We start from the raw sequence: 13,786 nt of genomic DNA, 5'->3' as shown, positions 1-13,786 counted from the left end.
ACTCCGGTCAGTCGACTACTTGATAATAATGACAACATTGTTTACTGTGGTTATTAGGGAGTTATCAGTTACAGCACAATCAGAATTATTTTATTGATCCAAATCCTCATGGTCATAAACATAACAACGTCACTGAGTGTTCCAGCAAACCTGCTAAAGTGGAAAAGTATTCCATCAATCCTCTGGACCCCTTCCAGAATATCTGTGGGTCTTTTGGTTATTTTTCAATTTTTTTTTTTTTTTTTTTCTACATCCTGTCATTGTGTTGATAGGTTTGTGATTGTGTAATAGTCTTTTTTTTTTTCAAATGTTCTAAGATTTGGATCTTGTTCTGCCAAACTAATCCTTCTTTAAGCTTCACCAGAACTTCAAGTCATGTTCCTTTCGCTTCAAATGATGTGCTACCCTGTTAGTTTGGAACATTACAAGACATAATGTAGAGAAGACCTTTGATACTCAATTGTATTAAACTTAAACATAACTAGCCAAGCTTCCTCAGCTCTCTAATTATGCCCCGTCACCCATTTGCAAAGTTCACCACATAATAGCTACAAAATGGGTTTTTGTTGTTGTTCTTTTGTCTTTTTGAAATATAATGAATAAAGTGACTGACTTGAGCAGTGTTCAGTAAGTTAATCACTTACGTTTTTTTGAGATTGATTTCAAGACAGGCAGATGCAGAGTGAACCCAGTGGCCTTTGCGGGGCCGTGGCCCGGTGGCGTCCTGAAGGAATCCCGTTTCAAGCATGTAAACCACTTCATGTTGAGCCATTTCTCTAAGCCACATGCAGCTTCTTGATGGCCTTGGATCAGTGAGCCTTCTAATTGCATGAGGCATTTGAACCCCTGCACTCTCTATTCAAAACCAGGAGAATGAACACTGAGACTGTGACTATTTGGTTGTATGGATATTAGATGTTGAACCCATATTTAAAAGGCAGCATATAATTTAGTTTGTGAGCACATTTCATTGTTATCTGAGCATGACTGATGAGGCTCCGCAATTCAATGCATAATTTAAATAAGCTAATTAGTCATCAAACCAAATAATACTAGAAATTTACCAACAGTAATGCTCATTCAGGTCCTGAATGAGCATTACAGTTCCACAGGGAATTGTGCTCAGAGCACCATTCTGCTGCTAATTCTACCCAGACATCCTAAATATGGCTGTGTGTTGTTATAACAGTTTCAGACGATGTAGCCGGCGAGGGTGAAAAGCAGCTTGGACTTCATTTATAGTCATGTCCTACATTCAGATTACAGTCCTGCAGACCGATAATGCATCTCTAGGGAGAATAGCCGAGCTGATAAGGGTTATCTTGGTGATTTTTTTTTTTTTTTTTTTTATGAACTAGATTTAAATTTCTGCACCTCTTTAACAGTGTTTTTTTTTTTCCCCGCCATAAGCCTACTTTTGTTTGTTTTCTTTGGCTTTTGCTTCTCCCAAAGCTTTGGATATTGAGATAATTCAAAGGAGAAAAGATCAATATGTTGTAATCCGAGAGAAAATAATTCTTAGCATTAATGGCGTGTTCATCGACACGAGCAGCAACTGATTAGATTTGATTCATGGCAGTTCATGACCGTCTTCGACGTGTACTGATGGGTCAGTTTCTCCATTTTTTTTTGTTGTTGTTACAATCAGAAACATTGATATGTTTTATATTGATTTTATGGGCTAGATCAACACAAAGCAGTCTGTGTTTGTGAAGGAGAAGGGTATGCTTTTTTTTTACACTCTCGCAAGTGTGGCGTGCTTTTGCTTTCAACTCCACTTATTCTGATAATACCACATACAAGCAATTTTAACCAACTGCCTTCAAGACAGTTATAAAGACGATTAATGATTTTTCAGCATCATGAAGACAGAGGAACACAGCTGAGAGGACAGGGAGAAATGTTTAGGTCATAAAACAAAATCCCAAGTGTCAAACATCTCCTACAACGCAGGTCAAGTCATTAGTCAATAATGTGAAAAGCGTAGCACGGCTGCAAACCAGAGAAAAAAAGCAGCAATATATCTGTTTCACGAACACGCATCTTGATTAAATTCATCGTTCACAGCTCCAGTCCTCTCGGAGTTGCCGTACGCTGCATATGCGCAACCTCCTCTTGCACGAGAGCCGCTCCTGTGTTGTTTATGATTCCCACAAAAATGCCATTTTCTACTATGAAGACAAGTTACATTATGGGGAAAATCCTGATTCAGCTCTGCCACACTTGCTATGCACTTGTGTACTTTCTGTTTTTGGTGTCAGCGTTTTGTGTTTTGCGGCCCGATCAGGCAAAGTGAAGGTGACAGTGGAAGCGAAGAGGAAGGGAGAGCGGGGGAAAGGTGCTCAGGCATATGCACAGAACGGAAAAAAGTAATGTTTCGCACAGAGAAGTCGCCGAGAGTGACAGACATCCAAATACTCTCGTTCTGACTTCTTTTTAAATGAAATGTCAGGCATTAAGAAACATTATGTGTATATATATATATATATATATAATATATATATATATAATATATATATATATACATATATATATTATTTTCTGGACTTGTCCTTTAGGCAAAGTTACTTACTTTAAATAACTAAATCTACTTGTGGTAGGATGAGGTAAACTAGCTATTACTTATCGCACTATTGAACACAATAGGCTTGCTGACATCCTATAAACTCGTAAACTTGCATTCACTCATTGTTTTTTCTGTTAATATTAATACAGAACGCAGCCGCACAACCCCTGCACTCACTGGCTGTCGGTTACACGGACACTGCGAATGGATTATACTCGTCAACGGCGAGTTGTCTGAATACCGAAGTGGACTGAGTGTTGTTGTATATTCTAGAGAGTAATTGTGCACAACTGCTTACACATCTCCAACACATGCTGTAATTATGAAGATGAGCAACGGTTGCTCGTCTTGTTCCCTAACATGGGTTCCTAACATAGAAATTAGTACGGATGAGCGCGTTCTCCCTGGGTAATTTGGTGAGCTTCTGAGGGTGATGCATTTCTCATACGGCGTTTTGTTCATGTTGCCTGGGTCTTAACCCAGACGAAGCAGTTGTTGGGGTGCGGTTGGACAGAGGTCTCATATCAACAAAGACGACTGTTCTTTCATAAAACATCTGGAGTTAGTTATGGTTTAAAAGTATTTACATCCCATGAACGTTGTCATATTTTGTCACAGGCAGGTCAGGGATAATTTTTTCTGTTTGTTTGTTTGTTTGTTTGTTTTTTTTTTTACTTTATTTGTTTCAGTAAATGACAACACATAACTGTGTACATATCACAAAATTTGCCAGGGGGAGCATGAATTAAAACATAATGACAAGAAAATGACTGTCAAAATACCCTTAATTGCACAAATTGCAACGTATGTGCCAGAGAGCCTCGTGTCAAAGTAAATTAACACAATATGTCGTCCAAAAGGTGGGAACAAGTCCATATTGTTGTTTTTGCTTTTTGGTTGGTTGAAGATTATGTATGTAATTCTAAACATATTCCGTGTTAAAAAAAAAAATAAAAAGAAAGAAAAGTAAAATCTGTTTTTCTCTTCAAATGTCAGGGATGACATTAGAATTTTCAAAGTTTTTTTTCCACAGTACGAATTTTGAAAACCATGTATACATGTGTGTCTCGTTTTTCACAATTAACAGTAACAATCAGCAGAAAACGCTACCTTAAAAAACAAAAACAAAATCAATCTGTCAAGGTTCATTCTTTGCTTCGTTTTTCTTGTCTCGCTCCTTCAGGTCCCCCAGTCATCGTAGGGATGAGCATCAACATAGCCAGCATCGACTCCATCTCAGAAGTAAACATGGTGAGTTACATTCTCCGTGTGTTCGCCCACCTCCCTCCCACCACAGGTCACTGTTGACATCATCTGTGTCACTGGGAGGGCCTCAGCCACAACCCTGCTGCCCAGTTGTGAAGCTGACCAAAGACGGAAACTAAGCGAACGCTTGATGGCGCAGTGGGCCTGCCACCAAAACTGAAAACGTTTCCTTTTGGGGTAAACAGTTTATTTGTTGGCAACTAGAGAGGCAGGCTGAGCAGAGAAAGATACAATATGGTTGATGTCTAAGATGTGACGTCACTCTGTCTGACAGCTCTTCTCTGATGAGGCAGAGTTCATTCCTTCCTTTCTTTCCTTTTCCCCTTTCTTCCATTCATATGTTTGGCTTAATTATCCATTACATTTAAACATAGAGCAGCTTTTCTACCTATTAATCACTTTAGATCTTTCTCCTTATTGTCCTGTTTTTATTCCAAATTTCTCAGTTTTACCATTTTCATTTCATTTTGTTTCGCAGCAATTTATAAAGGGTCTTCTTTTTCTTCAGAAAGTATTAATTTGTATGAAGGAGTACTAGGGACTAAGATTTTTTTTTTAAATATGACAATAATATCGATAGAATAAATATTTCCAGAAGAAAGTTGTAAAATGACAAGAAAAAAGTTATTTTAATGAGAGTAGAACTTTGTTTGAGTTATGAACTTGTGACTCTTCTTTGAAATAGACGTTTGCACTCCTGCTACTAATCTGGAGTTAAAAAACTAGAGAAATTGTAATAAAATTATTTCATTCTTCATATTAACTTATTCTGGTGACATAACTTTACTCTGTATTATTCTCAAAATATTGCGACTTCATTCTCATAATTATGATGTTATCTTCTTAATATTTTCTTAATATTATGATTCTCATAAACTTTATTTTGGTAATAATAACATTATTCTCGAAATGGAAGATAATATCTTAGCCTGGCTCTACTCAGGTTTAAATGTGGGGTTTTAAACCTGATGACGGTGTGTAAATTCTACACACCATCCTGGCAGAAAGTGTTAATCTCTCTGTTAATCTGCTACTTATTAAGGAAATAAATGAACAGAGGTTTGCAAACGGATGGGGATGCCCCCGGCACCGCAGAATAGATGCACGTTTTCATTTTGGTTGTTTGCATTTCACAGGACTACACCATCACAATGTATTTCCAGCAGAGCTGGAGAGACAAGCGCTTGGCCTACGGAGAGCTGAAACTAAACCTGACTTTGGACAACCGTGTGGCAGACCAGCTGTGGCTCCCCGATACTTACTTCCTTAATGACAAGAAGTCCTTTCTTCACGGAGTGACGGTGAAAAACCGAATGATCCGACTGCACCCTGATGGCACCGTCCTCTACGGACTAAGGTAAGAGCAGGAGAACCGTTTGGGTTTCTACGCAAACTATATCTCTGTCCAACACGCCACAGAACGGCTGTAAACGGCAACATTGAGAAGCGTTGTTGTGATGAGGCGGTGACGGCGGAGAGTCGGAAAGAGTAGGAGCTTCTTAAAGAGACAGAGGCTAATTTCAAGGCTTAAACTGCAAAGTCAGATTTCTTTTAGGTCAGGTTAGATCTACGCCACATTTTTAAAACAACTGCAGGTACATTCTGTCTTGATTGTGCTATAAAATGGCAACATGTGCCTGAAAGACGCATGTTACCGCTCCTTTAAGAAGTGATGGGATTTCCCTGGTGTTTGTCAGAATTTGTATTTTTGATAAGCGTCTTGCATGACGTTTTGCAACATTCATCATTAAAAGGACATGTGCAGGACAATACAGTATAGAAAAATGGCAACAAAAAAAAACTATACAGATTAGACAAAGAGTCTCTTAAAATTATGTATTTAAGAAACAGAACAAACCAATTCCAGACCTGATACATGAAAGTTGCATTGTCCTTCAATTTCAGTGACTTAACACTTTTTTTGTGCAAAATTGTTTTTTGATGTCAGCCAAATGATGTTTATTTTTTATTTTAATTTTTTTATTTTATCAATTCAATTAATAAATGGGAAGAGACTTAGAGGAAGGTGATGGTCAGAATTTGCCTCTGTCTTTTGTTTTGTTTGACCTCTGACCTACCACTTCAATTCCAATTTTCACACAATAACACACTCAGACTTAGATAAACTTAGTCCTAAAAATCATATAAATATTGGCCATTAAGCAAAAAAAAAAAAAAAAACTGACAGGTTCATTGACAGCAGTTTAGAATCCAACTTATAATGAAGACATTGTAAAATTATTCCTACTTTTGCATCAACTCGTATGTGATGAACCTATATTTTAGTTTTTACACACAAAATATTCATTTTTGATGTATTAAATGAGCAGGATTTAAAAAAAATATTTTATAAATATTATGCCGGCGCTGATCAAGGGAAAAAGGTCAAACTCAAATCACTGACCGATGAATTTCTTTGACTAAGTGAATTATGTCTTTGTGACAGATTCTTGCTAGAAGGTTCCGGGAAGTAGCACTTGAATTTGGATCTGTGCCTTAAATTGACAAGACACTAAATTGGAGCCTTATTTAATGCGTAAATGAATAAACTGATCTATGATAAGTGTTCCACATAAAATCAATCATAAAATTCCACTAAAAACAAATCAAATAGCAGCCAAAGTGCAAAGAAAAGAAATGACAAAAAATTAACAAATGAAAAATTATGCTGGAAATAAATTAAAAGAACAATTTTCCATGATGAATGGAGAAATTTGCACAGAAACGTAATAATTTTTTATGTGAACTTCTGATTAGACCTCATAATTTCAATATTAACCACGAGGTAATCTTGTTCTACGATGCAGTCGTCTGTTTCTCGGAGAAGCTCACACAGCTTTAATAATTCAGAAAGTTGAAGTGTCTGAGAGAAAAAAGTATGGATACAGGAAAAATGTTTCATGCATGCTAAGATACACTTCACCTCCCTCTGACCCAAAGTAAGTGGTTGTACTGTATCACCAGAATTTAGAAAGGATACATTTCAATTAATAGTGAAAAAAAAACAAAACATGATAAACATTTTATCTCATATCAGCTACAGATAGTGCAGACTAAAACAAACAGAATGGGAGTAAGAAGAACACATTGACATCACCTGTGGCTGTAGAAAGAAAAAAATAATTATCATCCCTGTTTGTAAGCGTGTTTGACCGCAGGACAGGATGAAAAATGGCAGATTTATATTTGGCACCAGCGAGCAATCTTTAAAGTGTTATTTTTAAAGCAAAGGGTCGGCTAATGTGACTCTAGATATATACTCAAGAGTTTCTAGAAGAACGAAAGGCACAAACCGGCACACATCTACTGACCCTGAAAGCCTAAAAAAAAAAAAAAAAAAAAAAAAAAAGGGAGTAAAATCATCAGCACATCTCAGATCATTCTGACAAAGCAGACACTTGGGTCAACAGCAAATGTGATCAGCGGCACGCGTTGAAATTCCCACGGGGTGTAGAAACAGTTAGATCGCTTTTGCTGAAAATCAGGAGTGATTGTTTTTGCTTTGGTCAAAGTCAGCTCACTTTAATATGGTGCTGTGATTAATGCGAAGAAGCTGGTGATGTATTGCAATTCATTATTAAGTATAAGGAGCTGCGGCAAAGTTCAGATTACGTTTAGGTCAGTAATGTCTTTCTAGGATATAAAATGGAACGACAAACGACTTTATAGCAGTTAACAATGTTAGCTAACATAAAGTAAGCTAACTTTACAAAAAGTGGAGTTAGTTTACTAACTTTACTTTAGTTCAAAACTGGTCTCAAAGTTCAAGAGGTAAACTTGCCATATGTCAGCAGGTGGATGTACAGATTTCATACACTAGAGAGAATTTATATTTTTTATAATATATATAATTTTTGCCCCAACCTTGGTGAACAATAAACAACAGTGAGTTAAAAACCACAGCTACATTTTGTAAACACTCTATCCCTCATGCACACAAAGTTTTTTAATTTGTAAAAAACGAAAAGTGCAATAGGCTAACTGCATAATGGATAAACAGTTCTGTAATATTTAAATGCAGCATGTGTGTTAATGTGTGTTTCAGACGTGTTTGACATAAAAAAGAGAAAAAAAACCTTTGGACCACCATTAATCAAAGCAGGTATAGGTACTCGGGAAAATTCAGTGGCAGAATTGTGCAAAATTACAGTGTGCCATCTGATCTGAATAAACATCCCAGCTGCTCCGCTCGGCGCTCCCGAAGGCTCCGCTGTAACCGGAGAATTACAAACAAGGCAAAATAACATCAGGGCTCCGGGCGGGATTTACACCAGCACTGCTTTTGCATGTGTGGGAATCATTTAAATATCCCCTCCCCTGTTAGCAGATCAGAGTATCCACACATGACCCAACGTTTGCTTTTGACATTAGAGTACGACTACAACTTGGAGAGGACATTCAACTACATAGAGTGCATTGCCAAATACATTTTGAGCTTTCCCGTGTTTTATTTGTCATGATACAACATCAAAGCTTACTGTCTTTTAGTTGGATTGTATGTGATAGAGTAACACAAAGCAGTGCCTTAAAATTTTAGTAATTTTCAACCTTCAAACATCTGGAAAATGAGAGGCTATATTTGGACTGAGCCCCTATTACTCTGAAACCCCTGAGTGAAGATGCTCTCCAGCCTGTCTGAGTGAGCTGGAGCTACTTTGGAGGAAAGGCGACAACATCCACCTCCAGCTGGTAGAGAGATAACCCCAAAACACACAAGCAGAAAACACATGCACGCTGCACTTTTCACATTTTTATTGTGACATTTTATTCTTTTTCCTTCCCCTTTGCACTGCTTTATGCTGACCCGCCACATAAAAGCACTGATGTTTTTGGCTGCAAGTCGACAAAATGTCTATTAGCGGCGACACTCCTTTAACCACAGCGTTCGCAAGTTGGCGGCCTGCCACAATCATTAAAATATATTACCTAAAATGACCTTTTTTTCCCTCTAATTGCATGTTATAAAATAGAAATAATCGGCTTTCTAAATATTTTATTTTCCGTAGTTGTAGCAGAATCCCAAAGTAAGATAAAATTACGTCGACGGGTTTCTGTTGAAGGAAAGATCCATCGTTCCTCAAACGGTATCCGTTGGTCTCATGTAGGTGTCTGGCTGCAACTGATCAGCTCTCAGTTCTTGGCTTTTTTTATGAATTGCAATTAATACTGAGTATTTTGCAGACAGAAAAAAAGGACAAAATAGTGACAAAATGTGGGCTGTATGAATTCAAAAAGCCCACAGTTTTGGATTTTTTTTCTCTTTCTTAAAATATTATTTTAGAAAATTAGTTGGGGGGGAATAAAAAAACAAGTTTTATAATGATGGGTAAATATTCTGAAGTATAAATAGAGCTAATTTCCAGTGATCATTTGTCTCAGCAGTAACGGCGTTACAGCAGATGACATCAAGCCCTCGGATCTGTCCCCAAGACCTTTTCCTTTTTTCTTCTTTTCTCTTTGCACCGTTCTGTAATTAGCGGCTGCTCATAATCTACATCCAGTGGCGTATCCACGACCTGTTACCAGGTTCCTGCCAGCATAGAATTAAAGCGCTTTCTTGAAATGTTTGACTTTGCTCGAGGGTTGTGTGGAGAGATTCTTTTATTTCATTTCACAGAACAAAAGACACATCCGGCAATAGATGTTTATAGTTTTTGCTCCGGTTCATTTACATTTCGTGGCACTCAACTTTGACTGTCACTCGCTGTGCGCGACAGGTTTCAAGCCCGGCTGGTCGAATACGTCTCCTCCCCGTCCCTCGCGCAGATGTGTACAAGCAGAATGTGAACCGAAGACAATCACTTCCACAATAACCCCCTTTGTGTGGTCCTTTATTCAGTCACTCTGCTAGTTCTTTTGTTTATCCATATTTTTAGCCTCTTAAGACAGACTCTTTATTGTGATTTTAACATGAGTTGCCTTGATCAACCAGTTCTATTTTTGCACTTATTCCCAGGACAAGCTGACATTTTTCATAACTCTGCTCCACATTTTTTTAATATGTCTAACTGATGCAGCACTGAATGGTAAGGGTACTCTTTTTTTTTCTTCTTCTTACTTTCTTCATTAGATGTGTATTCAGGTTTCTCTATCTGGCACAGAAAGAAAACATTTACTTTTTATTGTGTAAACTGACAGCTAAAACCAGTAACTTTTCGTTTTGGATATGTAGATAGAATATATACGTTTTATAATCTCGTAAATTTACAAAAAAAAAAAAATTATATGTCCATTGTCATGAAGCATTATAAACTCACAGCATACATTTAGGTAAAGCAACAACTTCTGCTGCAGTTACTATACATTTTGGATCAAAAGTGGGAAATAGCCACTAGTTTATGTCTTTGTTTTCTTTGTTTTAGTATTTTTAAACAGTCATACTCAAACCATTGATCATTGGTCCTTTGTCAGTATATTTACTTGTAATAGGCAGTTCAGTGCCTCTAGTGGCAGAATCAAGTTTTAGATTTAAGTCAATGCATTTTTTTTACTACAGGCTTTTCAAACAAAAAAAATGTTGATTGTGTCAAAAACAAAAAAAAACAAAATAAAAAAAGTTTTATAGTCAGAAAGACTTAGTGAAAATGTCCAATTGGTCACACAGCCATACATAGACAAACAGCAACGCAGTTCTTTTAATTCAATGCAGTTCATTCATTCATTTAACGCCAATTCACAACAAATGTTGTCTTGAGACATTTGACAAATAAAAAGTTATTTCTAGTCAGTCACACACACATGCCAAGTTATCAAACGGCGCGTTGAGCTCAGTTTTCTATTCAAATTCTTTGTGAACCTTTGCATGTTCTGATCATAAAGGACACTCTAATCTGGAGAGTTAAATCTGAAAAGAGTCATCCTTTCACATGACGAATGTGGAGGAGCACACGTTTCTGATGCGTTCCTGTGGATATAATCGCCACGTCATCTACAAATCTTTTTGTTTTTGAAAGCATCTTTTAAAATCTTTGCCGTGTTCTGAGAGACTACATCTAAGCGTGAGAATGCCGTTGAACATGAGCCGAAGAAGTCTAAATATTAAAACGGCGTAGAGCTGGTAGTCCTACCTTGCCTGTGAAATGAGAGGCTGAATCATCATTAGCAGACTTACGGAGGCTGTTTGATAGTGTACTGGGTCCTCTGAGCATTGGGGGCTTTGTTGAGCTAAGCTCTCACCAGATTGTGTTTTCTTTCTTTCCATTCCAGACTCTGTTCTCTCTTGTTCCTCCTTTCATGAAGCCAAGTGCTGTGATAGTACAATGATCTTCTTTGGTAGGGAAGCAAAGCACACAGAGACGACTACAGGGTTAGCCTGCGTGGGATCGGAACTGATTGATTTCCCACAAAGATGGCCTTAATTTGCGTTAATACGTTTGTTTGCATGTTGTTTTCGCACAGGGCTGGCTCTGAAGTCGCATAAACGCCTCGATCGTCTTGAAATATGCTCAGAATAAAGCGTGCTGAGCGTCAGACTGCAGTGCCTGCTCAGGTCTGAGGCAGCTGATCGTCTCTGATGGGACTGTAATTTGCTGACCTACATCTGCTGACAAGCCCAGATCCCAAACCCTTGCAGCGGGCCGTCCCCACCCGTGTCTGCTCAAGTGATGACTCTCTCCTGACTTGTTAGCTGCCACATATAAAATCAGTTTTATTTCTGGTGTTCTTTCGCCAAGGGATCGAGAATTCATCCCTGTCTGTCGCTTCAGGCTGCTGGCTCTTTCCCCTGCCTTACTCTATCAGAATATATAGGATTTTTGACTTTGAACAACAGGAAAATGGTGTTTGATTTAAAGCTGCAGCATGTAACTTTTATAAAATATATATAATTCACCCCTTTGCATGCTTTTACACCAGTACAGACCAACCATCTTGCTGCCTTCAAACCATTTATGCATAGCTGTGGCTTGTTGCTTTGGGTTGTTGTTGTGCTGGGAAGTGCATGTCTTGTGTAGACGCAGTTTTTTTGAAGTTTGAAACCTGGTATGGAGAGTTTTCCATTTCAGCTGCTGCAACTCCTTCAGCGTAATCACACTTGTCCTGGTGGCCTCTCTCACTAATCTCCTTCTGGCAGGGTCACTAAATTTGTGAGAACGGCCTGATCTGGCACCGTCACCGGTAACAGTGCGACTGGAGACACTAGTCGTCAGTGGAGTTACTAATGGAGGCACTAAAACTAAGAGCTGGAAAATATTTTTTTAACCGCATGGTGCTTTTGTAACGTTCACAGTGACTTTCTGGTGTCAGCTTTAAGAGACATTTTCATTGAATTATAAGCGATTGATTATTAAATGATCAGATCACTAAACAAAACCAGCAAGAGACAACCTGACTTAAACAAACAACAAACTTCTGTTTTTTAATGGTGGTCTCGTTTTTTTGTTTTGCTTTTTTTTTGTTCCTCTAACCCTAAAGATCAGCTGAGGCACCCTTGGCAGCAAAGAGATGTTTGAGATGATTATGCTGCAACAAACAGTAATAAATGTAACAGGGCTTATCATTAAAGTTGTAATGTCAAATTGGCACAGTGTGACACGCTGAAGTCCAGCAAGATTTAGAAAGATTGCTGCAGTGTGTCAAGCTGCGATCTTTTCTAGACTAACAGAAGCCCCCCAAAAAATGTTTTTCTTTTGCTCTTCAATTTCATTAGAACTGGACATGATGTGTTGTTTTCTGTAGTCGTTAAGCCTACTTGTTGGAAGGTGAGTTATACTTACAGGATTCTTTTTATCCTAAGGACGGTTCGTGGAATTCAACCAGAAATTGTGGTAAATCTCAGTTGGTGCCTCATTCGAATAGACGAGGCAGAGAAATTTGAAAGAAATTAAATCGTAGAGATGCATTTTGTACATTTACTTAGGTTATTGTTGTCTGTCAAGAAAATCTGATTGCTGATCTAATATCCATGAAACCTTTGAACAGAAATATTAGCTGCACCAGTGCTTTTTTAAAGAAGTAAATATAGACAGCAGAATTATCCCTCTATTAAAGTGTTTGTAATGATTTGGCAGGTTCTGTACCTGGAGCAAAACGGGCCAAAGAAATGAGACGTAACTGACTCTAAAAAGTTCAAAAATTGTACAAGTTATTTAGAGGACACAGCACGACATTTGGAGGTCATCACAGAGTCATCGGACGTGTTGTTGCCACTCGCCAACAGAGTTGCACAAAACTTGTTGAGAACAAAAAGATACAAACGAGCAACCCAAGAGCTGAGCAGAATCTAACACCACTCTATGAGGAACCCGTTCTCCTCCAGGGCCGTCGCATCCCAGAACTGCAACCTATGGCTGGAGTTGATGAGGTGTCCAGTTCTCACGGACAAGTTCGAGGCAGGGAGGCCCGCAAACATGGCGACCACTGAACAAGACACATAAGTTGAAATGTGAAAACTGGGCCAAGAAATATCTGACGACTGGTTTTATGGACTGGTGAAATCACTCTGGGCAGACCTGATTGATGGACCTGTGGCTGGATCAGTAGCAGGCGAGATACTTTGGCTCACACAGCGTTTGAAAGTGCAACATTTTTGACCGTCTCTGCAATCCTAGCTGTTTTGAGAAGTTTTAAAGACAATGCACTGGCTTCTTTCTCATCTGCGGTTAAATAAACGTGGGGCGAATCAAGCTTATCCTGCAGATTTTTATGTTAGCTTTAAATTGGCAAACTTTTTGAACGTAAAATATTTTTAGTGGTTGCTCCAGTAATGTTGCTCTTTTTATTTATTTATTTTATTTTTTTTATTTCAAAGCACTTTCCAGAACCAAAAGGTCCAATTCTTGCCAAAATCCCATGCAGTCTATTTCCGTTTCAGTTCATTTGATTGAGTCCAACTTTGAAGATCACAAATCTGTTCTTGCTTGCTTTTCCTTTGTTTTCCATCTAAAGCAATGAATACATGCATATTTTCAGTTAAATAAAGGCGACTTGTGCCACAAAAATCTTTAAAAATACATA

General features: G+C 38.1%; 1 protein-coding gene across 1 annotated transcript in view; it reads left to right on the top strand.

Annotated features, from left to right (window-relative positions):
* gabrb4 (gamma-aminobutyric acid type A receptor subunit beta4) overlaps window positions 1-13,786 on the top strand; it is a 53,526-nt gene that overhangs the window by 28,771 nt on the left and 10,969 nt on the right. Inside the window, exons 3-4 of the mRNA XM_055043625.1 lie at window positions 3,750-3,817; window positions 4,969-5,189. Coding sequence (XP_054899600.1) covers window positions 3,770-3,817; window positions 4,969-5,189 — 269 coding nt within the window. The 5' untranslated portion in view covers window positions 3,750-3,769. The remainder of the gene's footprint in view (window positions 1-3,749; window positions 3,818-4,968; window positions 5,190-13,786) is intronic.

This window comes from Poeciliopsis prolifica, unplaced genomic scaffold, assembly GCF_027474105.1.
Source record: "Poeciliopsis prolifica strain line A6 unplaced genomic scaffold, Auburn_PproV2 SCAFFOLD019, whole genome shotgun sequence".
In the NCBI taxonomy this organism is placed as follows: domain Eukaryota; kingdom Metazoa; phylum Chordata; class Actinopteri; order Cyprinodontiformes; family Poeciliidae; genus Poeciliopsis; species Poeciliopsis prolifica.
The sequence above is the reverse complement of the archived record's forward strand: the minus strand, read 5'-3'. Positions and strand labels throughout refer to the sequence as shown.